Source organism: Hemibagrus wyckioides, linkage group LG01 (assembly GCF_019097595.1).
Source record: "Hemibagrus wyckioides isolate EC202008001 linkage group LG01, SWU_Hwy_1.0, whole genome shotgun sequence".
Lineage (NCBI taxonomy): Eukaryota > Metazoa > Chordata > Actinopteri > Siluriformes > Bagridae > Hemibagrus > Hemibagrus wyckioides.
In genome coordinates, this window is record NC_080710.1 from 16,712,090 (window position 1) to 16,740,025 (window position 27,936).

A 27,936-nucleotide genomic window follows, 5' to 3' on the forward strand; every position below is an offset into this window, starting at 1 on the left:
AAGGAAATTAAGCAAAAAGGAAACAGGAAAAGTAAAAAGAAATTAAATATGTAATAGAGTCATTGTGACAATAATCAGGACAAACTTTGGACAATGATGACAATTATTAATACTTAACAAGAAATTCAACATTTGAAAATGTATAAAATATCATCAGTAAACACAGTATGTGTAAAAACCTATGGCAATGAAGTGCACTTATGCTTGGAATCTCTATATGTCCTGAAGCACTCAGCATCTTTTTTGGTCATCACTCGATAATTTTGGATAACACATGGATGCTATCTGCTCAATCGTTCTAACACAATGGAATTTTTATCATTAAACAATCTGAGTCCCCGCAGATACATAAAGATTTAATGCTTTGCTGCAATGTCAACGTTAGCATTTGTGACTAAATCTGAGTAAAGGATGTCAACAGCCTATTCTTACAGAAATACAGACATCAGACTGGAGAATAATGTGTGGTTAGCTCTGCAGACAGATTCTAAGAAGTGAAATATTTCCAAGCTTCCAAACATATAGCTTTTGTGTTTCATAACTATGTGGACAGTTTGAAATGTCCCTGGTACAAATACAAGAAGTTGTTAAGTGCAAATAACGCCAATTTATTTGAGCTAATGATATTAATGGCAGTATATTTACCTTCTAAAATTGCAGTACTACATTTGAAGACTACTTAAAGAGGGAAAATCAATTGCTCTTCATCTGTCATGGCATAGGATAAAAAAAAGCATTTTAAATTGGGCTTGAGAAACAAATGAGAATGAATGACAAAAAATAATGACAGTGATTTACAGTGAGGTTACTTTACCTGACATGGAAGGGTGTGTGTGTGTGTGTGTATGTGTGTGTGTGTGTGTGTGTGTGTGAGAGAGAGAGAGAGAGAGAGAGAGAGAATTTGTTCTTGGCTGGATTTGACAAAAAATTGATTCCCCATATTTTGATACTGAATTGACAAAATATACAAATTTGTGTTAACAGCACTAAACATTTACAAGCCCAGAGAGAACCGTTTAAAAGAGTTTATAAAAATCAACACTTTCTATAGAACCTAAATTAAGATATTGACATCAATATGGAGATGCTGAAATATGGGTAATTATTGTGGCATAAAGGAAAAAGTACATTTACAATCCAGAATTCAGACCTTTTGGATATTTAAAAAATACAAATATGTACCTCTATAGTCACAAAGTACTCTATGGATGAAACAATTCATGACATTTATTGTTTTAAATTACATTACTTTCTCCAACAATTTTTAAAAACCACATGAGAAATAAGTCATTATCCATAATAAAAACATAATATCTGATTGGCTTTATGAAGCAAAATACTGTATCTTTGTTATTAAATAGGCTCCCAATAAACACCTCTTCAGTCTTTTATGATTCCAGCTTTTGTTTTAAATGACTGAGGAAATGTTTGTCATATGGAAGTTAATGTTGAGTATAATCGCTCATTTAGGCATAGTACTCCTTGGTTGGGGCTTTCTGATAAGCTGTACTCTGTAGTTTGCGCTCTTCCAGATCATAGCTGCCCTCATCCTTCTTCCTCATGCGGTACACCAACAGGAGAATGAGGAAGATCGCAAACAGGAAGCCAATCACACCACCAGCTATAACAGCTACAGGTGAAAGGAGCAATTCAGTCAGACGATCACACAGGACAGCATAGAAATATGTGCAATGTTTTTAGGTTGTTAAATGTCTAGAATAACTGGACAGACTTGCAGACAAACATTGACAGTTCTGTGTTAGTTCAGCATCAAGCCAAACACTGTTTATGTTTATTAATAATAATAATAATAATAATAATAATAATAATAATAATAATAATAATAATAATAAGGCAGCATATAACTAGAACTACTTCTGAAACAATTGCTAGACATTTTAATAAACCTAAGCTTTAGACTCTTTTTCCTATAAGCAGACAGTTTTTCATTTATTTCTAGAAAGAAGCAAAAGGATTTACCACCAATGTAAATCCTGAAATAGGCTTATCAGAGCGCTACAGCGCGAGTGTTTTCTCTTAAACATCTATTACTCATTTTAGTCAACTAAGAAGGATGCCAGGAAATCAGAGCCACCAGGCTTGATTCAGCCACAGAGGAGGCGAAGGCATGACTGATGTTTTTATGTATCATACTGTCATCTGACAAAACTGTCAGCCCTAAGCATTTTCTGTTTACTTTAAGAAGATTTACAAACAGTTTGTCTAATAAAGGTTTTCCAATTAATGTTTGATGACACTGACACAGATTTCATTACTGATTTAATTAGAATTTCAGAAGATTAAAATAGGCTGGCATCCCATCCATGAACTATTCCAGCCTCATGCCCAGTTTTCTCAAGATAGAATCACCACGACCCTGACCTGAAGCAGTTACTAAAAGTATGTGAGAATAATTCAGTTAAGAGGAGAGGTAATAATGATGAGAAATCATGAGAAATATTAAAGAACTGTCTATGTTCCAGTTGTCGTTGCATGATATCATTTCTGCAGTGTAAGTTTGAGGCTGATAGCATTAAATTCATGCTTGAACTTGAAATATGTCATATTTGTGACGTAAAGATTGTACGAATGTAAATTCCTAATTCCTAATTAGGGTCACAGGGATCTGCTGGAGCCTATCCCAGCACACATTGGGCGAAAGGCAGGGGTACACCCTGGACAGGTCAACATAGAATATGTGTAGCATAATTATATAGTATGGAGGAAAATTCAGAAAAATAATTGGATTCTAATCTGAACGCACCTGCCAGCACTTCAGTCCTCTGGAAGAGGTTTTCAGATTCCACCTCATTTTGCTTGTCAGAACCCAATATCACGTCTTCAGTGCTGCTAGTGCTGGTGGCTTCGTCACTACCCTGGGGTTTCTCCGCCTGACAGGAAAATAGGTGTGAAGGACCAGGGATTGTAGGAGAAAAAAAAAAGAATGAAGAAAACAGGCCAACAACAGCTTTTAACATGAATTAAAAAAATGACTTTAGTTTGATATGTAGTCCAGTTATTGTATTGCTGCACACTGGATTTGAAATGAAACAGTGATTATGTGGTTTAAGTGCAGATCTTTACATCAACTGGGTGTATCATTATACAAGTGACTATATGGCTATAGAAATGTCAGTACATTTTAATTAAATCTGATGTTCTGCATTTCCACTTTGCTTCGATGCCAATATGGTATTGGCGCATAAAGCCAAAATGAAACTAAATTGATGAACTGCTCGGGTAATACCACATGCACAAGCAAACTGTTCACTTGGGTGAAATATTCAGAATATCACATGGGCTTTAAATGTTTTCTTACTTTTGACATGCAGTATCAGACTAGGTTAAGCTACAAAAACACCAATGTAAATGGACGAATCTGACTTCAGAAATGGAATGGAAAAGCACCTCTTTTACCTCCGTGACCTGCTGTCCTGCATCTGTGGAGGCCAGCCGTGTGTCTGGCTCAGTAAATGAGGTGATCTGCAGACCAGGGCTGGTTGTCTGGGTGAAATGCTGTGTAGGCTTTATATTCTGCGTTTTTTCAGTTGTCCACACATCCTCATCATCACTTTCAAAACCTGAAGGTAAAAAAAATAAGCCATATACACTCGATCAAACTACAATATTATATGTGTATAATTTGAAGAATTAAGAACATTTATTGTTGCATATATGAGTACAGTACACTGAAATACAATTTTTTTAGTCCCAAGTTGTTGGACTTAACACGGGCAGATTGTTTGTTTACCATTATCAGTTATTTTACTCTTCTGCACATTTTCTAACAATCTTTACAGTAATTTTATGTCAGTACTTGACACACTCTGATGAACAATTCAGAGTGTTAGTGTAAGGTGTAGTTTGACTATGGTGAAAGGTGGGAGGGCTGATATATTAATAATGCAGGGATCATGTTTGAAGCAGATGTCTTCTGAAAGAGCGTGGTGGTCTTGGCTGACCGTGTTCGACTGCAGGTGAAACATCTGTGCTCTCGTCAAACTGCTGCCATGTTCTAGGAGCCAACAGGCTTCCCTTCTGTTTACAGCAGCCTTGCACAGTCACACCAGTACCTTCAGACTCACTGTTACAGGCTTAATGAGCTACATCAAAGTAACCACACTCTGAAGCTTGTCTTGGCTATTACCCCCAAAAGTAATATAAACTAACCCTTTGCCTACAATATAATGCATAAAAATTTAGTTCATTATGCTTTATATAGTAGACACATAAAGATTTGGAAAACACTTACACTGACTTGTTGTACATTCTCTAAACGTACAAAACCTACATTCTATGTAAACCTATACCTAACATAAACCTATGTAAACATACATTCTTTAACAATTCTAAAGGCACAAAATAAACAGAAATCCCTTTTGTTTTTTAGATATTGCTCATAAAGGTTACTAACACAAAATTGCTATTTATTACTTTTAATAACACTTAACTAATCATACTGAAGTTTCAGAAAATCAAAACAAATTAAGGGCAATTTATCAATGATATTTAGAGTAAATCGAGTCTCTCTTTGCCGTGGCCGGGGTTCGATTCCCGGGCAGGGCGCAAACCCAGCCACTAAAGAGTTAACTCTCAGTGCCTGTCCCAAGCCTGATTAAAATGGGAGGGTTGCGTCAGGAAGGGCATCCGGCATAAAACCTGTGCCAAATCAAAACATGAAGACCAAATGATCTGCTATGGCGACCACAAACAGGGAGCAGACGAAAGAACAACAACAACATTTAGAGTAACTTGAGTTTGGCCTACCTGATCCTGAGCCAGAGTTGAATTCATTATCGTCAATAGAGTAATCACCAGACTGTTCATCCAGGTAGAGGACAGAAAAGTCAATTTGACCTGTCACAAAGACCTGCAGGAGTAAATGCACGCAAAATAGTTCAATTAAAGTTGAAAACAGATCCCTCACAGCTGTTATGAAGCTCTGACACAAAGCTGAAACCCTTGCAAATGTAATAAGCAGAAGTGAAAGTTTCCGAACTGATTCTTAAATAAAAAAAATTGAGTGAGGAGTGGAGCAGGACAAAAATGCATTAACTACACAAAAACTGACATAATTGTTGCACTTTATAATAGTAATAAAAAACAAAGACAACAACTTTTCTTTTTCTTTTTTTGCGACACCCTTTGTGTCACAGTCATTCACACTTACAGAGTCTTATTTTTAACAATATAACACCACAAAAAAAATGGCAATCAAACCCTACTGTCTACAGTGACAAAAGTGTGTGTGTGTGTGTGTGTGTGTGTGTGAAAAAGAGAGAGAGAGAGAGAGAGAGAGAGAGAGAGAGAGAGAGAGAGAGAAACCCAACCCTGCGGTCAAGAAAATGAGTTCAGCACAAGACCCAAAACTAAAACTAAAACCAACAAATGACTACTTGCTGCTGTTCACACCATTTAAATGAGGTAGATATTAGATTTAAAGTTGAGATTTTAGTAGGTGTGAAGGAGGATCAGTCCTATTTGCAGAGAGTGATTTGGAAAGAGGAGGGTAAGAATGTGCTGCTTAGAGTGTGTTGAATAATATGTCTGATTCCAAAACAAACTCCTGTCAGCCATATGAAAGTGAGAGTGGCATTCCTGAGTTCCTGGCTGCAGCACAAGTAAGGTATTGTGTGATGGTCTGAGTCACTTTCTTTCAGCATGTGCCAGAGCTACAGCTGGACAGGAAACTCTAAATCTCACAAGCCACTCACTCTCTTCTCTGCTCCAAACAGCCTGGACAAACAGAGTCAAACGCCTCCCCCTTCTCTCCCTTTTTCTCTCTCCAATTCTTGCTCTCTAACTCTTTAACACATGGATTCACCACTTCATCTCTGCCCCAGTATCCACACATATACACACAGACAGAACGGATCAAGCCTGCTGCATGTCCTACAGGACCCAAGTCCCAAAGCAAATGCAGAATAACCAAGGAGACAAACAATTTGGGTTTGTCCAGCCACACACAAATACATAAAAAAGAGAAAGTGGTGCAACCACAAAATAAATAAAAATAACGGAAATAAAATAGCACTCAACTTTGAAATCTGTTATGTAATATTTAGAAGTTCTCTCTCCGCCCTGCCAAAACTAGGCCTGCTTAAGGAATACTGTTAAATGTATGTGCAAAGGGTAAGCTAGACATCAAGCTAAATGGCAGCCCGAGTGTGGCTAATAAACCAGTGGGCCAATTTGAAATCATCTGTTGGATCTCTATGCAGACATCTTCAACAAACAAATCCTTCACCAGCGCATTCATGGAAGAGAGAGAAGGTGTGCCATGCTTGCTCATAAAGCTCTAACAAGAATTGAAGAATATACAGGGCATAATGTCACACTGGGACTCTGACTAGGATGCTACTAAATCCTATTAAAGATATGTACATGGATTTGGTACTATCATTATGCCACGCAGATCATAAATTGTTGCTGTAAGGACATAAACGTCTGGTTGGGGCAAAGCTGTTATAATTACTTTTCTGTGGCACAACACATATTGTTTCTGACGAAAACTTATACAAGAAGGAGAAACAATGCAGTGTCTTTAGCTGCAGGTCGCCACGTAGACTCCTGTAATATGATTATTACACTCCAGACATTCCCTTCACACATTCCAGACTGCTTTCGCCACTCTTAATATATGGACAAAGTGAACCGAACTGCTATGTTTCTTCTCAAAACCTAAAAGCATTATTGTTTCATAGACCTGGACTAATGCTGCGGATCTTTCCCCGCATTCATACGCATATTATACAATGAATTGTTAAAGTTTCCAACTGTTACCAAACCAGAGCCAAAGTCCATAAAGCTGCTGGGAAAAAGGCAGCAATCTTGGAAAGAAACACACGGCCTGGATTCATGGAAAACCACTATAAAATCAATTCACACTTCACCATTATAAAATCAATTTTTTGGTCTGTTCTGAAAGAGAAGGCTGATATACTCAGAATTACAAAGACTTTACTATTATTCAATATCAATATAAGAGGGAGGACATGGTTTAAATGTACACACAAGCAGAGGCTGAGCTTGTCTCCTGGAATTTTAAAATCAATTTCTCTAAAGCATTTTTATCAATCATTCAGAGAAGCTATTCCATACACTGTCATTTTAAATGAATTAATATCACAAAAGCACACCAACTACAGGAGAATATAATGGCAGTCCAGTCTTAGTTGTGATCTGAGCCCAATATCCAAGCTGAGTATAAACCTTTTGATAGGCAAAGAAAAAAAATCTAGGTCTGATTTCTGTAGGCAAGTTTTGATTTAGTTAAAAAAGTAATGTTTTAGTATATTACTTTTGTACTCTACGAGCTAGTAAAGTTAAACATAACAAGATATTGTGATGTCTGTGTTATTTGAATTATGCCTGTGAAAATTGACTAAGAAACACACACACACACACACACACAAACGCCATGCCTAATAAACGTGCAGTAATTAACTTAGAATCCCATCTGTACTACAGCATAGCCAAGTGTCTCCTTCCTGTCCATGCAGTGGTTATAACAGGCCAAGTGTGAGAACACAGATGTGTCTATGATATGAAGCTGGCTGAGCTTTTAATGCAGGAGATAAAGAGACGGACCAGTTACTGATGTTCATCCACGCACACTCTTATACACATATACATGCATTCATGTGTTTAAGGCAAACGGTACGCTTGCACACACACAGACACACACACACGCACACAGCCAGAATGATCTCCTGAAAACGACAGCAGTGATGAATACAGCCCATTCAAACCACAGGCATGCAAGGTATTCTTAATATGTCTGCTTACACACAGGTGCTGTGCTGAGTAAAGAGGTGGGGAAAGGAGAAGAAAAGAGACAGGCGAGGCGGTAAGAGAAAGGGATAGGGTTGGAGATGCAGGCAGCTAGAATAATACTTTATATGGTCATGAGCCATAGTTTAAAACATTGTTAAATGGAAGACTGGGTTTTTCTTAAACGGAAAGGTGAGGTAGCAGACTTGTGGAGCAGGTGAATACACATACACACACATTTTCACAACAAATAGCAAGACAAATGTATTCCATCTGATTGCCTGAGCTCACACACTAGCCCTGATGGTTCTTAACCCAACATTTTCAGAGACCTGCCCAAACCATTTCATATGTTTTTAAAAGCCTGGCTGGATTGCATAATCCATGTTTCCCCACAGTCATTGTGGCATTTAAAAAAAAACTCCACCAGAAATAAATAAGACTCTTGCCTGGTTACAGCAAAACATTTTTAATCTGCTGATCCATGCAGAGTAGATCACGTACTGAAGGTCACACTTCATGTGTGTGCATTGTTCTTCATGGTAGTACTTGGGGCATGTATAAGGAGCCTGAGTACCACAATGGCTCATACAGAGCACACCTGGCTATGGCAAAACACTGAGCCCACTTGAGGTCATCCCACACACCTGTGTACAAATATTAATCAAAGATCTGAAAAGAAGAACTGCTGGAACATAAAGGCAGACGTTTCCACTGAGGCAGCATGACACAATGCCTTAATAATACAGTAAGGCACTGCAAAACAAATATAACAACCTTGAGAAGGAGTCATTGTGCCAGTGATAATAAGACACGGAATACTAAACAACAAAATAAAATCTGTGGCTTGTAATGAGTTTGTCAACACCACTAAAAGAAAAGTCAATTATTTAGACACCAAATCATCATAAATCATTTACATCACTCTCCTAAGAGGGTCGACTTTTTTCCTGTTGAAATTTGGTCAAGGCTGGAATAGTGTAAATGTGTTTTCAGTACCATTAAGGAACATGCAGTTCCCCATAGTAACATATGATATGTTGATAAAAGAAATAATAACGATAACAATATTGAGAATAAGATTTGTTATATTAGTCTGAACATTGATAACACACATAGACCAAATAAGAGCATTTGCTATCTTAGGGTGGTATGTCCTGTACTTGAAGGGGACTGTTAAACTTGAGCTAAATGCTTCGACTTGTAAGTATCTACAAAGGAATAATGAGAAATGCAGACAAAGTTATTCAAAGAGCTCACATTTACTGCATACCAGCTTAGTGAGATCTCCTCAAATGGCACAATATAATCAAATTATTCATGAGAAATTAAAAGGTTTTATTTATCAACGCACTCTTTCTATGTCATAGGCTGAGCACATGAATGACACATACTTTGACGAAACACATGAAACTCCATGGTTTTGTACAAATTCTAAGCTTACTATCAAGCTGGATATCTGGGAACACATGCTACTGGGACAGAGGAAGGATGAACATCTGCACTGTACGAAAAACATCTGGTGTGGTAGTGTCTGTTGTCTGGGGGAAAAAGAGTATGTCCATATAAGGGCTTGGAGGAGGCCTGGGGAGTCACATGTCAGCATTCCCCCTACCATGTCCACAGCAGCTTCACTACGTCAACAGCTTGCATAATGTTTCCTGGTAAACTTATGGAACTATAAATCATTACCAGGAAGTAGCACAACAAATATGTCCAAACAGACTAGGCACGCTTTGGCAAGTGTCCATTTATCCTAGAAACAACAAGCTGCAGGATTTACTTACGTGTCAAATACCACACATTACGTCTTTACAAATAAGATTACAGAGAAATTACAGGTGTGAATAACTTGTTATAGGTTTCTAATGTTCATATAATATTGTAAAAATGACTGAACCTACACTTTAAAGCCAGTTCACAAGTTAAAGCCAGGTTATGGAATATATCCAAATTATCTCAAATATAGGAATACAAACATGCCTTTCTTGGGTTCTTTTCTAAAATGATGGAGCCCCTGCTGAAATTTATTGAGTGCTCAGTAGAGGCTCAATGCTGTAATTTAATCACCAACATAATGCTAACCACATTCTGGTCTAAACAGAGAGCACCTCACCAGGATACTGCCTCACTCTTTTTCTCACTCTCTCCATCAAATACAGCTTTAATAAAAAGCCTTATGAAATGAACCCAGAGTTGGGTTGAGTAAACTCAAAAAGCAGACAGCACATTTACTTCCCAAATTTTCTTGCTCACCACTGCACGCATAGACGTCCAGACCCCAAAACATCCCTAAAGAACTTTCCATTTGCTCATCTAACCAAGTGGCTAGAGGAGAAATAGTCTGTGAGCTAAAGAATCTGCTATGTACCACTGTTTTCACCATAAAAAAATTTCCTTCCATTTCCCAAAATCTCCATTTCACAGTACTCTCCATCATGCTTTGTATATGTTGTCACTTTTTTTCCAGATGCTTGCTTCAGTGGAATATGTTTAAGGCTAATAAGGCTCATTTCTGTTTATGAAAGACGTCACATTAAAGTGGATGGATGTCTCTTACATTCCACTCAGGAATAAATGTAAACTGAATATGTCTGATGCACATTCCTTAAAATCACAACTTTGTGTGTTTTTCTTGGAAGAATTTCCCAATGTTTCTTCAGAAGAAAGTGAGACAGCAGACCATGGGAGGAATTAGATGAATCTTTTATAATATTTTAACTAACTCAGTTTCACCATGTAGAATGAAAAACTACATCTAGTATAAGTCCAAATGGTATACAGTATCACATAAAAAAACTCTAATTTCAAATCTAACTAGTCAGAAGGTGATTAATTTTCTATAACAGCAGCTTGGACAGCGGTTTTCATGGCATGGCAAATCAGATTGATATTAATACTTGACCCCTTTTAATACATTAGCCGTTCTATCTATCTTTCTCATCAGGAGCATTTTGGAAGGAGTCTCCAGTTTCAGTGCTAAACTATAAGAGGTGTGTATGTAATTAGTTACAGTACAGTCTTTTATCTAGTTTTAACGTTTTCTGACACAGGAAAGTCTTTAGGATGTGGGACTTTACAACTTAAAATAACAAGTTTTTTTCTCTAATTTACAAGCAAGAAAAAGTACAAGCTGTTAAAGGAACAATTGTTTAAAAGTTACAAGAAGAACTAACTTTTCTTGTGGATGATTCACAACATAACATGCAAGTAAAACTGAATAACATGCATGATGTACCAGTCTTAAAGTTTTTAATCATAGACATATAGCTTTGGGATAAAAGGACCTTTCAGGGTATGATGTTACAGGACAATACTCAAGTTCAGGGTGCAAATTACATCTAAACTAATCATCCTAATTTTGGTAAACACTTGCTAAATAAATATAGAAAAGCGCTAGAGAGGTTAAAGGGCTAAGCCAGAGCTAAACTATGTCAGATATCCAAACATGTCAATATGGTTCAAATTCCACATCAACCAAACATTATGCCAATATTTGTGAATAGAAGCAAATTCAGTTTTTACCGCTTAATGATTCTGCTGTGGGGTTGAATGATTAACCGGCGTGGTGATGCTGTCCCCAGATGCTCCTAAAGTTTAGATTCATTAGTTCTATTTATATGAGGTTTATATAACTAGTTCCTCTAGGTTATAGGTCATATTCAACTGAACTACTCATTCATAAGAAAACAAGGTGGGAAATGAAAAGTGCTTCAAATGAAATGGAAGAAAATAATACGCAACAAATTAAGAATAAAAAGAGACCAAATTTGTGTTTTCTTACATATCTACTTTTCTGTTTATTGCACAAAAAAAATATGGCTAAGACAGAACCAGCATATATTGAGGGGTTGAATCCAGAGAAACATTAATTAATGAATGCTACTCAAAAATGATAAAAGGCTTTAGAAACAAAATCAGGACACACAGAGCTGAAGACTAGTTATAGTGATATGTGTCTGCCCTTAGTGTTTGCCATAGAGGTGATGTGGGAACATATTCTTGTACCTCTGAATGCTGAAGTAGAGACTATTTATTCAACATAAATGATTAGCAAGCTGATAATGTCACAGACGTGCTGTAACTTGTTTAGGTTCAGGGACAAACTGTGACCTCACTTTAAGGGACCTCACTTTAAGCTAAGGAAACGCATACTAATTGTTTGACCATTATAAACGATTTTCTATTTCTGGCTTCATTGACGCTCAGGATAGATAAATGAAATAGTCTTTATATGAAGATGTTTAACGTCTTTAATGATAAAATAAGTTGCCTCTGTGTATTGTTTCCTAAAGATCCATTGGAAAATGGACTAATGTTAACACAACGTGTGGTTAATATGACTGTACAGTGTTCACTTGGGATCAGTATCAAACATAACACTAATAGAAGAAAGACTTATCTATTTTGTTTTGTATTCTACATACTTCTGTTTGACATGTCATTGCTTTTTCTTCCCCCATATGTTTTCATAGTGCTGACAGTCAAGGAGATCAAGTTGTTTTTGTTTGTTTTTTGGTAATGAATCAGTATACCTCGTTGGACTGTGTTCAGATAGATAACAATGAAATAATAGTAATAATAATAATAAATAAATAAATAAATAAATAAACAAACACCACTCCGAGTGTTAAGAGGATGGCTGCAGAAATCAACATCATAAGACTTGAGCACTGATGAAGTTTTAGCACAACTTTAAACATTTTCCCAACTGATTTTTAGAGACTTTAAAAGACATAAAGAGAAATATGGACATTATTTTATTCTCAGCAGGAGTTGTGAGTGACATTAAGTTTCACAGATCACATCAAACTTACCCCTTTTCCCAGAAGGCAAAGTGCCGAAAGAGCGAGCCACATCCAGCCGTTCCTCATTATTCCTCCTCAGAAGCCTGCTGTGCTTTTTGGTAAAGAAATCTCGTTTTCTCGCTCTCCTTTTTTCCCCCTTTAGAGATCGCTCGTTTCTCTCGTCTTCAGATTTTAATCTCAGTGATTGTTAATACTCTTAAGATGTTGAGTGCTGATTGACGTCTTCGACAATTTCCTCCGGTTTCGCACTTTCCTTTGACGGTTAGTGAGATGCTAGAAGAAGGCCATGTCAGAGGAGCTGGAAAGTGTGTGTGTGTGTGTGTTTTTGTGTTCTGTGTCTCGGCTCGGTCTCGGCAGTAGATGTGGCTCAGCGGGATGAGGCTGAAGTCAACCGGAGGCGGTGTGTGTGTGTTTGTGTGTGTGCGCGCGCCTGGGGATGGGTGACGTCAATACAGAGCAAGTGAGCGCGTGCGGAGGCCGAGGAGCGCATTTATTTATTTATTTGTGTGTGTGTGTGTGTGTTTATAAGTGAGCCACAGTGCGACTTGTGGTATATTAGTCTGTAAAACGCTAAAGATCCGGAGGGGGAAAAAGATCTCTCTTGAGAAGGTTCAGTCACAGAGAGTAGGATAGATGCGTTTGTGTGGAACTAAAAGTCTGTATGAAGCAAAAATGTAAATGTTGTCTGTAAGTATTGCTTGTATAATTGACTTCTAGTTAATTAAATGTTAAACAAAGTATGTGGATCTTTTTATGTGTATTTCTTTTTAATGGAAAGATCCTTGAAAGCTAGACTGTCTTGATTTCTGTTGTGAAAGTTTAAACGCAGTGAATGTTTCGAAAAGAGTGACTGCTGGTTTGAAAAATAAATGTTGTAATTGCTCTATAGTATAGGATTTTTTGTTATGTTTTCCACAGCGAGACACAACTCACACCTTTATGGTGGTGCATCATGACTACTGAGACTTCATGACACTGACAGCAGTCACGAATATCTCTTAAGATTCCCGGAAAAGGCATCACCGCACGCGCAGCGAACCAACCCTTTTAACATGACTTTCAAATAAATCGAATGAATAAACACGCGACGAGCAACCGAGTAAATCAATACCATTGTTATAACACAGCTGAAGCCATCATGACATAATCTATAACCTTAGTGTCTAAGCAATACAACACTGATGCTGTTCATGTTTTATGGAACTTTGTATGCTCGTGGAATGAGGTCGGTCTCCCTCTGCTGGACTAACAGTGCATTACAATACACACAGTGCAACACAACAATAATTATAGTCGGGTTTATATTCATATAATTTTTTAATACGTGATATGCTTTTTATTTTCAAGCTTTTTTTCTTCAAGTGTATTTCTCATATTTTTATATTCTAGTTTTACATTTTAATTTACGCTATAGGACAGTCGTAAAAAACTTTCCACTACATGTTGTACTGTGTACGATTGTGTATGTGACTAATAAAATTTTAATTTGGAGAATGTGCAGATGTTCCTAATAAAGTGGACAGTGAGTGCATATTCATTAGCAGTCAAAACCCCAATGTAGGAACATATATTGAAACTCTTTATTCTAAGTTATGTATCCATCAGCATTATTTAAAGCATAAGTATTTAAGGGCTAACCTTATAAAGATCAACATAGCTTAAAACCAGTAAGAGGTATGCACAATGTGTTCATAACATCACATTAATCTGTGACTTACTGACATTTAAACTCAAGAGGTTAAAATTCCTGATTACAAATATAGTGAGTAAAAATCAGACTGATTTCTGTCTACTACGCGCAAGATGTTGTAAAAGACGCTTAAGAGACATTTACGATAGGAAAATGTGTAAATTCTGTGCCTTCTTGCTATTTTAAGTGAAAACTATTCACTGCAATTAAAAGCACAACATAACATCAGTTTACAACAGATTTACTGCGCACAGAAAAACAGAAGGAACAACAAGGGTGAGTCACACTATCATCTAACTCCGGGTTTTAGATCTGTCCCTTTTAACGTGCTGAGTTGGCTTTTCCTCCAAACAGGTGGGATCTGTGCAAGGAAGATAATAAGAGATGATTATAACAGAGTCTAAAGCTTCTCTATTGTACATCATCAATACATTTGACCTTATCTTAATGTATGACAAATAGGGAAAAAACCCCAAAATCAACTATAATGGATTTAAAAACATCTGACAATGACAGGTAAAGTGTAGATAAACTGGACTTAAATTCATTCTAAATCTTCATGTAACTTGATATTGATCTTTAGAGGTGCTGATTTTATTGCCTGTCATTTTGGAAACTAATGGCACTGTATGGCATATGCAATTTAAAAAATGACTGAATTACATGGGTATGTTGAGCTACACAGTAATTCACTGAACAAGATCAAAACTGTTAATGCAGTCCAGAGAAGAAAATCTAAAGACTGGGTGTGCTAATAATTATTGAGGGCACTGAATTTAAAGTTATTATTGAGAAAAAGAAGGGGTTACAGTGCTGTAAATGATGAGTCAAATTTAGAGTAGAGAATATGAAGTGTGTTTTGTAATTGTGTAATTACTGGAGGAGGAGAGCTGGGCTCCAAGTGTCTTCCCAGGAAAGACAGCAGCCGCCTCCATATGAGTCCACTGCCTAGGAACATGACTCCTGTCACTAACCAGAATGCACGTGGATCCTAAACACACACACACACACCCAAAAAGCAAAATGAGTCCATGACCATCCTAAAGCCATAACTCTAAAAATATATTAATTAGAAATATGTGCTGCATCACACCTAATTTTACAGTTACATAAATTAACTAGTTTCATACTGCTGCTATTCCAATCACATGAACTTGCTACCAAATATATATACCTCTTCAAATGAAGACATCAGATTCATGCCAAATGCCACTCCTATCAGACCAAATAAGGAAAGCGAGAAGGTTCCCATGGTGAGCTGGAGGTTCAGGCGCATCATCACATTTCGATGACTAGAGCAAATGCAGTGACAGACACAATAAGTGCCATAATCTGTTCTAAAGAAATTTTAAGACTGAAAGAATCAAACTTAAATCATTCTGAGTGTAAAGAGGAACATGAATGTGGTAGCTCAGTGGTTAAGGCATTGATCGGAAGGTTGCAAGTTCCTTTAACCCTCCATTACTCAGTTGTATAACCCTCAATAAACATAGTTGCTCTGGATAAGAGCGTCTGCCAAACGCCATAAATGTTGATGTAAAGAAATGCTCTAGCATCAGGAGTATTTCTATTTTATTATGAATGGCAATTATACGTTCCTGTACCTGTCCAGGTTGATGAAGATAACACTCTCAGAGTCGTCAATGAGCCCCTTCAGCTCCCGAGCTTTGTTTCCCAGCTCCTCTGCCTGCATGAAATAGTTTTCCAGGAGTAACTCCATCTCATGAGCATGATCTAGGCCTAAACTACTCTCCTCACTGCCTCCACACACAAACAACACATGCACACCCACAAACACAAATGGAAATAAGCTGAAAAAGACACTGGAAAATACTGTCAATGATTCAAAATACAGTTATTATAAGGTATTTACTTCAGTCTATTAAAAGAATTGACAAGCATTTCACCTACAACACACGGGGATCAGTCCATTTAGTGAGACACAGTTCCTCGATCAGCTCGTCCTCATCCAGAATTTTCAGCAGGCTATCCTTAAATACTTTAATGTCAGTCTCGAGTTCAGAGAGACTACAGGAAAATACAATTGGTGTTATATGACTTCAAGTAGAGAGATCAGATTCCATGTGAATTATAAATGTAATTTATACCCAACCTAATATGATTCAAGAAAAAACAAACACTTATGAAATGCAGAGTGTAAGATTGTTGGCTTTTCCCTCACCAAACTCTTACCTCTTACTGCTGAGAAGAAGCATGTGTAGTTTACTGCGGTCTGCAGACAGAAGCTTGGGATCCACTAAAGACTCGAGGCAATCTAAAATCTGGGGCTGAACCTCATTTAGTCTTGCCTGGAGGGTGTTTATCTGCAAGTAAACACACAGGCACAGAACAACTTCAACCTTACACTGATGTTACACAGATAATACAATAAGACGATGATATAGTGATATGCTTAAGTCTATGACAAAAAGTGATTGTCTTTTGAAGAAATGTTTTACTAGAACTTGTTGCTTGTTAGCATCCAAATGAAGTGTAATGTGAACAACACTAATGGTCCAGCACTTACCCTGTGCTGTAGAATGGCCTCCAAGGCTCTAAACTCAAAAGGTAGAGAATAAGTGGCCAGAGCACCATCTCCTGCTAGCTGTGGCCCCAGCTCCAAAACCAGCCACTTCTCCAAACCAAGCCCCCGGAAATCCAACACCAACAGGGACTCTGGAGTTACTACAGCTTTTAGGGACTAATAATAGATTGGTTTGATCAAAATATATACAAATCTTCATATTCTTTTTCTATAGATCATCGAGCAAATGCAATAAATGATAAGCAGAAATATGATTTTAACCACTTATTTGTAGTGTTGTTTTCTAATTTGATCTGTATGCCAGTATATAATAATGCATCTTTATTGTAAAGCACAATGTTTATTCAGCCAATAATAAAGGAATAACACAGTCTGTGCTCTTAAATGGAAATATTATACAAGGGGGATTGGGCTTATAATGTGACATGGCACACAGAGAGAACAGGTAAGTGAGAAACAGATGTTTCAGTGTGTAAATGTTAAACTAAATGTCTTCTACAAAACAATCACATCAATGACTAAAAGAATCACTAAGATTATAAAGTGCATCATACAAGTCCTAGTGATTAGAACAGAGTGCATTAAAATGAACCAAATCATGTTACAGACAAAACCACTTGTGCTGTTATTTAAAAAAAAAAAAAAAAGTTACACCTTCTGACTAGATTCAAGCACTGTGGTATAATGGCCTTTATCAAAAAGAACAATATCCAAATATGGTTTTAAAAAAAAAAAAGAGAGAAGTTACCTCCATGCGTATGATGATTTTGTTATTTCTTGATGTGATACTTGTGAGGTGTTGGAATCTCAGGTCTCTTGCCTGCAATCCAACTTCCTGATAAAGCTCTGTTTTCTTTTTCTCTGAAAAATAAAGAGATATATGAGACAACACATTGTTGTTCATTTCCAACAATACTCCTGTTACTTATTCTTGGTCATAAGTGAATCATGATACTCACCAAATGAAGTGACATTTCCCTCAGGATCAAATTTCATCTGTTGAGCAAAACATAGCTGAGATAAGATGAACGAGACTGAGTGTTACAGAGACATGTTGCTTCTAAACATGCCCTTTAAGAGTAACATTCAAGAAGATTCAAGATTCAAGAAGCTTTTATTGTCATTTCAACCACATACAGCTGGCGCAGTACATAGTGAAATGAAACAACGTTTCACATCCAAAACACATGGTGTCTGCTGGTCTTGTTCTCACTCACTGTAGCAGATATTACATAGCTATGTTATGTGTTTACTGAAAACAGCTAGGATTAGGTCTGCTTAAAAGAAAAACCTACCATGAACAACCTGCACAACAACGTTTATAATCCACATGATTTTCAATTGTAAAAAAAATTACATATAGCATTCCAAAGCTACAACTTTCACAGTAATATTACCATCAATGTCACTGTGGTTGTTATCTCATACATCACTAAGGAGCCAAGCTCAGGAGCTGTTAGTGCCACTGAGTCGTAGAGCCATACTGCCAAGTGCAATGTTTGCCGTCTACACCATGGTGGATTTATCATTAACGTGACTGAAACATGAGTAAGAAAAGAAGCTGTTGCTCATTTGCTTTTAGTGAACTGATTCCTTAGTCAGAGTTTAGATCCCTTCATTAAGTTTTGAGATTACTGATTTTTTTTTCCTCCTATTGGACACAACTGTAACTGCACTAGCAATGCCCCCCCATTCTGTCACAAAGCACACAGTCACTAACTTCTATTGAAATCTACAGCATCAGTCAATCTACAAATCAGCACCAGAATCACTAAGCACATCCAAAGTATATCAAAATAAATGTATTTAATTGTTCCAGAGTGGAGATTGTAACAGGGATGTGGTAGCTTAGTGGTTAAGGTGTTGGACTACTGCCTGGAAGGTTGTGAGTTCAAATCCCAGTTCCACTAAGCTGCTACTGCTGGGGCCCTTGAGCAAGGCCCTTAATGCTCAGTTGCACTAAGTGAGATAAATTGTAAGTTGCTCTGGATAAGGGCGTATGTCAGGAATGTAAATGTTTGTCATGTTTTGTGAACTTACCACTATAAAGACAGGGGCCACACTTGACAGAGCTGTATGTGAAGAGTCTGTAACATTGCCACGACACAGGAGATCTGACGAGAGGAAAGTGGATCAGTTTAAGTGCATCTGCATTAACAGGCGTGTTGTTATTATTATTCTGTACCATGTCACCAAATGGTGAGAGCATGACATGGGATGTTATCACATGTGTTGCATTTGCACTTCGACTTTTATAAGAACAGACACTTTACTGCAAACTGAGTACGACGATTTAAAAACTCTAGTAACCAGACATGTCCTTTCCAGCACTTTACCTCCCAACTGTGTTACACCCTGCAAGGTTTCCCAGACTTACTGCTGTGTGTGTGTGTATGTGTTAGTCGTGTTGTCTCTGCAGGACCATGTCTGCATGTCCAGACAGCTGCTGCTGAGCGATGACCACAGAGAGGACGACTCAGAGGTGATCTCGACCCCTTCAATATTCCCCGAGTCCAACATTTCGTAGAGATTATCCGAGGACCTTCGCGACATAAAAACCTCACACATGCCTCCATTTTACCGTAACAAAGTCAAGACCCTGTTAAATAGGCATTTTCCTGTGACACAGCAGTTAAACAGAGATGTGTCCTCCACTCTTATGGAAGTCCAAATTGGAAAAAAATGTCAAACCTTCAGTTTGGCTTGTTATAAATCCCTCGAGGTCTGCCTATTTTATGTGTAAACTAAGCAGCATAGGACAAATGACATCAGGAGCTAATAAAACGACTTCATAAACTTGACTATGTACAAAACCAGTAAGCTAAACCATTAGCTCTCCTGCTAATCTATATATTAACACAGCACAAAGAATAAAGGAAAACGGCTCTTCATAAACTCTTGTTATCGCCTCCCGCCGTCATTTATTAAATTCTGATTCTTAAAATCATTAATATTTTCTAAAGGTGATACTTTTGTCAATCCAAAAAGCCGTAAATGTTTTCGGGGGAAAAAAGGTTATGACGAAAAACCCAGCATGCACTGGGGCAATTACCGATCCATTCAGCACGTGGTACCAGAGAAACTTTAGATACGGAGATTCGCCACTGTTTAGCTCTTCCGGGTTTTATTTTCTGCTAGAGGGCGCTCGCGCGGAAGGGAAGAAAATGAATGGGACATGCACTACACCTTTTATGCAACCTTTTTAACAAACAGATTCGGTGCTTTTATCAAACCAAAATGGTACAATGAATAATGATCACATTTTGTCGATTTAACAACATTTTATTGATGCATTTAAATTCCACTTTTGGGATGCTGTACCCATGTTCTTATTGTGTCATTCAGTGAGATAACCAATCAGCATCCTGGAGCTGCAGTAATGGCGTCTTCCGTACAGGAAGCATTGGGTGTAGAAAAACATCTTTTAATCCTTTCCTGGCTACTGCCATCCCCTCTCCTGGACATTCAGTCCAAAGCTCGTTTGGAAAATGTCATATGTAAACAACCCACAGATCATTCGAGAGCATCTGTTGTTTTCAATCTTACTAACCGTTGACATAAAATACCCTAAACAACAAAATAAAAGAATGTATGTTTTTGGTGCCATACTTAACTAATCACGTAAACTGGTGTTGTTTTGGAGAAAAGATTTACTTCTTCCTTGCTCCATTTGCTTTTTTTAATAAGTAATATTTACGAGTCAAAATAATTCATTCATTAAAGGGTTAATTATAGAATACCTCCATGCATTATTACAGAGCCATTAATGGTAAATTGGGACAATTTTTTTTAAAGGTCAGTTCAGGGTTTAGTATACTATACCCACAACTGTACACTTGGATTTAAAGTCCATGATTATGGCAGCAGAATGCCACAAATGGTACATTTAACCAATATAAATGTCATCTTTTAAATACTGACACCTAAATACATTATTGTGACTAGGAGGTGGGCGGGCTCTGCGTGCACGCGCTCTACTGATGCGCGGACAGAAGGTGGAAACATTATTGGACCAGATTTACTGACCAAAACCTGCAAAATGGCGCTACCGTTCAGCTTAGTATCTGGAAAATAAATATACATAACTCTATATAAGAAAGGGAGTGATGACAGCACAGTTCAAAGGATGAAGATAATTCTCACTGCATCATCCAGAGCGCTCTTTATTCCTTCTTAGCGCACTGATGGCGCAGCCTCCTGTCATTCACTGAAGATTTCATTACAGCACTAAGCTCGGAACATTGACGATGATGAACAGCCTTCCACCTGACACCAAAAGCACCGGGAGATGAGACGGATCCAGCGAGCATCACTTTTCTGAGCATCAGTGTGTGTGTGTGTGTGAGAGAGAGAGAGAGAGAGAGAGAGATTTTTTCATCTTTTCATTGTTTGATTGATTTAACAGAAAAAAATGTTTCCTTCGTGTTATTCTAAGCCCAAGAATGGCTCTCAGTTTAAGATGTCGTATACTAAAGTGTTGTTTGGGGTGCTGGTGGTCTATGTGCTTCATACGTGCTGGGCCTTATACGGCTTCGTGCACACAAAAGGCTGTGACAGCACCAAAGGTGACGACTGCGTTACATCTTATCTTACTGCCAAACCACGTCTCCAGGTAAGGACACATTCAGCCCACTGACAGACACATGATGTTATTCAGATGATCTGCATTGTAATCTGAGTGCACTGTGTTGAATGTGAAAGCTGAGTGTGTATTCGACGCTGGATCCTAGTGATGAGTCTGCGTATACATTCCTCCTCAAAGTGGACAAATTTGAAGTCCATACCAAGCTTGAAAGGCAAGTTATTTCTTGTATAAGGGATGTATGAAACATAGGGTCTTGGAGTTCTCCAGACTGGATATTGAAGTGCATACATGCACACAAGGTGAATGTATGAAATAGTCGATCTATATATGATATTATATTATATAAAAATACAATGCATGTGGATGAGTGGATGTGAGAGTTGGCAAAAATAGCACTGAATTGTGAGTGGTGGATGAAATCAGTAACCAGATCCAGGACATTCTTATCATATTACATTACTGTTACACTTCTCTTGGAGACAGGAAGGTGAATGTGCCATTAACTGCGCCAAATCCAAAGAATGAGACGCTCCATGCTGTGGTGTTTGTACATAAGAGTGGAGTTTCACCATGGAAAGACAGCAAATACGTGCGAATTGTGACTCGTCTGACCTCTCAGATGTTACCAGTTCCTCCTGTGGCCAGCGGCGGCTCTACTAAACTGACTCAGAAGGTAATACTTTAGATTTTTAATGTTAACCACTGCTTATAGTTTCTTTGAGTGAGGTTCGATATGTGAGACAGTTTTCACTATGCAAGTGAAATGGGTCCGAAAATTCACAGTCATTAGTCCGCAGACACTAAAAAGCTTTGGAGTGAAAGCTCAGGTTCCTGTTGTCATTATTATGTGAAGAACACTAAACCACTTTCTGTTCTTTCTGGTGATTTCAGGGAACAGAAGTGCAAAAAGTCATGTCCTACTGGAAATCCCGCATCACTCTAAACATGATGACGGAGGACTTCACCTTTAATAATGCAGCCGTGCCCAGCGACATGCGCAGATACATGAAAATGTGAGTCTCACTATTTAACCATTAAAATAGCACATATACTGCAGATGAATTGCAGGAGATAAGGGTAAGTTATGAAATCTGTTTCTGAATCCAGTGATATCTGATTATATAATTAGATAACAATCCTGAATGTTTTTTTCCTTAGAGTTGAAGATGGAAAGAAGGACAAAAAGAAAATCTATCTTCCCCTTTTACTTGTTGATGAAATGAGGAGCAGACTAAAGGATTTAATCGTATGTAAAAGTTTCTTCTATTCAAAACAGTCACAGAAAAGTTGTTATGCATTTCTTACACTCACCATCTACTTTATTAGTAGAGCGCCTATAGACCTGTACATTCATAAAGTAATCTAATTATCCAATTATATGGTAGCAGTGCAGTTCTAGAGAAATCTCTTACAGGTCCAGAGATTCAGCTAATGTTCATAGCAGACATCAGAATGAATTAAATGGGTGATCTCTGTGATTTCGACTGTGGCATGGATATTGGTACCAGAAGGGTTGGTTAGATTCTTTAGAACTGCTGATCTACTGGGTCTCCTGCAGTTTTGCTGTTGTAGTCCATCCACCTCAAGGTTTGATGTGTTGTACATTTTTAAAAGATGCTTTTCTGCTCACCATAGTTGTAAAAATTTGTGTTATTTGAATTACTGTAGTCTTCCTGTCAGCTCTCTTATAAATAAAAATTGTATGACTGTAGAAAGGACATTATTCATAATCATACTCTCCGGGGTTTATGGTAATTCACACTTTCTGGTGTCACTCAAATGAGGATGGGTTCTCTTTTGAGCCTGGTTCCACTCAAGGTTTCTTCGAGTTTGTCCTTGCCACATTCGCCTCAGGCTTGCTCATTAGGGATAAAATAGGGATAAAATACTATACTATATTTCTCTATGTTCTGTAAAGCTGCTTTGAGACAATGTCCATTGTTAAACACGCTATACATTGAATTGAATTGAATTGAATTATTCTCAAACCAGCCCATCTGGCACCAATAACCATGTTACAGTTAGTAGTCACAGAGATCACATGTGAAAATTAACTGAAGCTTTTGACCTGTATCTACATGATTTGATGCATTGTGCTGCTACCACATGACTGGCTGATTAGTTAACTGCATAAATGCTCAGGTGTATAGGTGTCCTAATATAGTGAATGGTAAGTGTATGTGCTCCATATTTTTCATTCTAATTTCTTGTACTTTATGTCCTTATGAAGGAGATAAACAGCACCACAAAAGCAGTCCCACTCACTTTGTCATATGATACAATAACACTTCGCAAATTTAGAATGTGGATCCATATCCAAGCTGTCATATACTCACTCAAACATTTCGGTAAGTCATTTAATATTATGTGCATTTTTCTTCGCAGTTGGTATTCATTCACAGCAAATATTTTATACTTGGTGTTAATAGCCACTTTCCAGCTTTCTAATTATTTTAATGTAATTATACATTTAAATAATGTCATATTGATTAAATTTCAGGATTTTCAGAGCAAAGACTTGATGAAATTAAAGCCATGTTTGTTGAGACCGGTCTTCACATTTTGGTTTTGTCAATCCTGGTGCCAGCATTCCATGTGAGTTTATTTGTGTTTTACAACAATACATAAATACAACATAACTTATCATATGTATTTAAAATAATTAGCATTTTTGTAATCCAGTTTCTTTTCATTTTTTGTAGCTCTCATTTGAAGTATTTGCTATGAAAAATGATGTGAGCTTTTGGAGAGGGAAAAAGAGTTTAGCGGGCATCTCCAGGCGATCAGGTGAGATCTGCATTCAATAAATACACTTGTCTTGAGTGACTTGTGAGCTTTTGTGATGGTAGAAACAAGCCATACTTCTGACAAACCAGCACAAGTGGGTTTAGAAAAGTTGATGTCAATCTGAATGACTACATTTAGTTAGCATTAGCATCAAAATGCTGATGTGTTTAATGTGTTTGTCTTTCCTTAAGTGATCTGGAGGTGCTTCAGCACTGTTGTGATATTCCTCCATCTGATAGAAGAGCAGACCAGCTGGCTCACCCTCATCCCTATTGGATTTCTATCATTAATTGAGGTACCAAAACTAAGACTTGTCTGCTATATGTTTAAAACAACACTGAATTCTAAACTCTTCTTTCTCATGTCTTCAGCTTTGGAAAGTCAGCAGACTCTTTGCAATTTGGCCCAGTATTAAAGTAAGTTCTTTGTATATTGTAATTGCTAATTTTGGATTGATTTGCTACCAGTCTGAGTTTGCCTATATGCTGTTTACACCTAGTGGAGTTTCTCTTGCAGCTTGGTGATCATTGTAGTGTTGTCCTTTTTAGGATGACAGAGCAGATGACATGGAGCGAGCAACAGAAGAACATGATTCCAGGGTATCGAAATTATTTGGCCCTGAACAACTGTGACAAAAACAAACTTTATAAAAATTGCCCTTAAATTAACATGACTATTTTCTTCCCCAGGCAATGAAATTCTTGTCATATTTAATGTATCCTCTGTGCATCAGTGGGGCTGTATACTCTTTCATATATCTCAGAAATAAAAGGTATGGTTGATAATGATATTTTTATAGCAAATTCTATATTTCATTGTTTTTTACATTTCACTAACCTATTTTCACATTTTTATCGTAGTACTTGGTACTTTTGGATCATGAACAGTCTTGTCAGTGGTAAATCTTTAATTATCATATTTATAAGTTATTCCCTACTGAGCATTTAAATGTCAAATAGATTAGTGGTTTTTGTTTTTCCACAACAGGGGTCTACGCGGTTGGATTTCTGTCTATGGTCCCTCAATTATTTGTCAATTACAAGGTTTGTTCTCAAATCAATTAACATTCAATTTATAACAACTTGCTCCCACATTTACTGAAGGTCATGTAATGTTTCATGCTCCTTTACAGATGAAATCAGTTGCCCAGCTACCCATGTCAGTGTTACTTTACAAAGTGAGTTCCACCTTCATTTGAATCCAGAATATCACTCTGAAATGCTTAATCATGCTGCTAAGAATTATTGTTATATCTTATACTCACAGGGGTTAAACACATTTATAAGCGATATATTTAGTGGAATTATAAGCACTCCTGGACCACATCCATTGGCTTGTTTCAGAGATGACGTGATCTTTCTCATCTACCTCTACCAGCGCAGGTACGCATCCATAATAAGGATATGCAAACACAACATGGGATATTTACTGTTAAATGTAACAATTTGACTGTCAGACAGTAATGATGAACTCTTGGCTAAAATTTTCATTTACATTAGTATAATGATACTTCAGATACATTTAGTGTAATATTTAACAAATATGTGTGTTGGCCTGAGAAAATCTAGGAATATCTACTGTGAATGAATTCTGCAAACACATGAATTCTGAATAACAGCCAGAAAGAAGGAAATTTAGATTTTCTCTTTTTTAATATACTTTATTTCATGACTTTCATGCATTATTTAGTCAGTACAAAAATATTTTATATTTCCCTACATTACTAAAAACAAAAAATAAAAACAATTTTTTAACAAAAAATTTGGTGTTACAGACAACTTGTATGTCAGTAAAGGACACAATATAATATATAACAGACCACTTTTTAGACAGAGTTAGGGTTTACATGCAAAAACAGATGCCAGTGCAGTAAGCCAAAGACTCTGGAAAAACTGGCAGATTCTGCAAGATGCTCAGTAAAATTTATCAGCCAATTTTCTTCTAAAACTATGTAAATAGTTTACTGCTCTTCATATGAGATTTTTTTTTAAATGTATAAACATTTAATGTTGGTGTTTTTAAAGGTATCTTTGCTGTAGACTGTATATTTCATCAAGAGAAATAAGAAATATTTGATTTATTTTGTAATCTTGCTAGGCACAGAAAGATAAAGTTGGGTAAGAAGCCAGTTTAAGATACATTTTAAGAAATTTCTCCTTTTCACTTTTGGAGGTAAACATATTTTAAAATGTAAATAAAGTAGAAAATGACAGTCTTTTTCCAGGCCAATACACATATTTGTGACTATCATGTTCTACTTTGATACTAAGTCACTGATCATTAATCTGGCGTATCCTCACCAGGATTTACCGTGTGAACAAATCTAGAGTCCGTGATTATGCATCACACAGGAAGAAGCCTAAAGGAAAATCACATGAGGACTGAACAGGTGCAATAGAGGAATCCTAGCAAGAGCTCAAGCTTGACGCATGCTATACTAGAGAGCAGCAAGTGTAAATATGGAAGAAGACTGAAGCTTTCCTCCAAGGACAAAACACAATCTTTCAGTCCCTCAGTGTTCAGCATAAAGCTGTTTTAAAGCTCAAATGTAATTTCAGTACTGCATGACGAGTCTTCTACTGAACAAGGCTGGAGTTTAGTGTTATTTCATCTCCTTAAACAATTTAACGATGATTAGCTTGAGAGAAAGTCAGCTACAGAATAAGAACATGTCCCACTCCAAGGACTGGAAAATTTAATGGCCTTATCTATGCTACAGTGACCTGCGAAATAAAACCAATCACCAAAATCTAACCAGGTATGTGTACCTGTGGTGAAAACCACATGGCCATAAGAATTCATCTATAGCTCAGGAGTCTAGTATTTTCCACAGCCTACATGTTATTATAAGGCTATTGTAGTTGGTCTGTTTTACTGTAGCATGGACATTGTAGTGGTCAATAGACAGATGCTGCCTTTGTCTGCTGATGAAACGCTGTGATTTGCACACTGCCGCAGTGTGTTAACTGGAGAGAGCTTTGCCACTGAGGAATAAGCTACAGAAAAAAGTGTTGTACCTTTACCTACAAAAAGCGAGACATGCTTCAGTAATGTATTTATTGAAAATGTTTTACATAAGAGTTTATATTTAATCCAGTTTATTCCAATCTTGAATTACAAATTGCAATATTTCTCAGAATTGAAAATATCATGTGTATATAATTTTGTTTTAAAAACATTGTCATGACTAATAAAAGAGACACTTGAGAGATGTTTTTCTTAATGATAATGTTCTTTTTATGGTAATCAAATGCATAATCTATTTTCAGAGAAACACTCAACGCTGTCATACGACATATGCAATACATTGCTCACACTGGGATTAGATGTTATGCATTGCAGAGATGTGCTCTTGGATCACATGAGCATAGTTTAACAAAATACTGATCGACCGCTATTTTTAGATTAGATTGGATTGTGTTTGATGTCAGAGTTTGAGTCTGCCTGTGAGTAAATAGAAACGTTTCTATATGCGTAGTCTATTTTCTTCTGGAATGTGTTACTTATTCCAAACCAGCAAGCCACACAGTCTGCATTGACGTCTGTATGCACAATGCCCTCAGTGTGCACTATAATAACCAGCTACAGTTGTTCTGTAAGAATGCTATTGTGCTGTTGTGTCAAGGGGTCAAAATCATGAGGGGGTCCCAGCTGGGATAGCTCATGCCATTCAGGAAAATGAGAAGCAACATCTGTTGGGTGGTTCACTGAAAAGAGAAAGTCATTTACTGTCTGATGAGCAACCGCA

General features: G+C 37.2%; 3 protein-coding genes across 4 annotated transcripts; 1 reads left to right on the forward strand and 2 right to left on the reverse strand.

Annotated features, from left to right (window-relative positions):
• Positions 1-827: 827 nt before the first annotated feature.
• On the reverse strand, positions 828-12,951 carry LOC131354881 (syndecan-2-A-like). Of its 2 annotated transcripts, none has more exons than XM_058393362.1 (5): positions 12,591-12,951; positions 4,768-4,870; positions 3,409-3,581; positions 2,765-2,891; positions 828-1,630 (listed from the first exon to the last, which is right to left on the reverse strand). In XM_058393362.1, exons 1-5 carry the CDS (start codon positions 12,645-12,647, stop codon positions 1,467-1,469), a joined length of 624 nt encoding a protein of 207 aa, XP_058249345.1. In that variant the 5' UTR covers positions 12,648-12,951; the 3' UTR covers positions 828-1,466. The 2 variants fall into 2 exon arrangements, with proteins under 2 accessions (XP_058249345.1, XP_058250059.1); XM_058394076.1 differs by having other exon boundaries at positions 3,418-3,581; positions 12,591-12,946.
• Positions 12,952-13,981: 1,030 nt separating this feature from the next.
• On the reverse strand, positions 13,982-19,876 carry mrs2 (magnesium transporter MRS2). Its single transcript, XM_058392127.1, has 11 exons — positions 19,194-19,876; positions 18,857-18,930; positions 17,776-17,812; positions 17,565-17,677; positions 16,799-16,972; positions 16,465-16,595; positions 16,183-16,299; positions 15,876-16,028; positions 15,446-15,563; positions 15,149-15,262; positions 13,982-14,632 (listed from the first exon to the last, which is right to left on the reverse strand). Exons 1-11 carry the CDS (start codon positions 19,390-19,392, stop codon positions 14,561-14,563), a joined length of 1,302 nt encoding a protein of 433 aa, XP_058248110.1. The 5' UTR covers positions 19,393-19,876; the 3' UTR covers positions 13,982-14,560.
• Positions 19,877-20,781: 905 nt separating this feature from the next.
• Positions 20,782-27,936, forward strand: LOC131353866 (lipid scramblase CLPTM1L-like). Its single transcript, XM_058390940.1, has 17 exons — positions 20,782-21,428; positions 21,518-21,616; positions 21,889-22,074; positions 22,293-22,414; positions 22,560-22,647; positions 23,632-23,749; positions 23,902-23,996; positions 24,104-24,188; positions 24,380-24,483; positions 24,560-24,604; positions 24,737-24,787; positions 24,878-24,960; positions 25,049-25,086; positions 25,176-25,231; positions 25,321-25,365; positions 25,455-25,570; positions 26,492-27,936. Exons 1-17 carry the CDS (start codon positions 21,228-21,230, stop codon positions 26,571-26,573), a joined length of 1,614 nt encoding a protein of 537 aa, XP_058246923.1. The 5' UTR covers positions 20,782-21,227; the 3' UTR covers positions 26,574-27,936.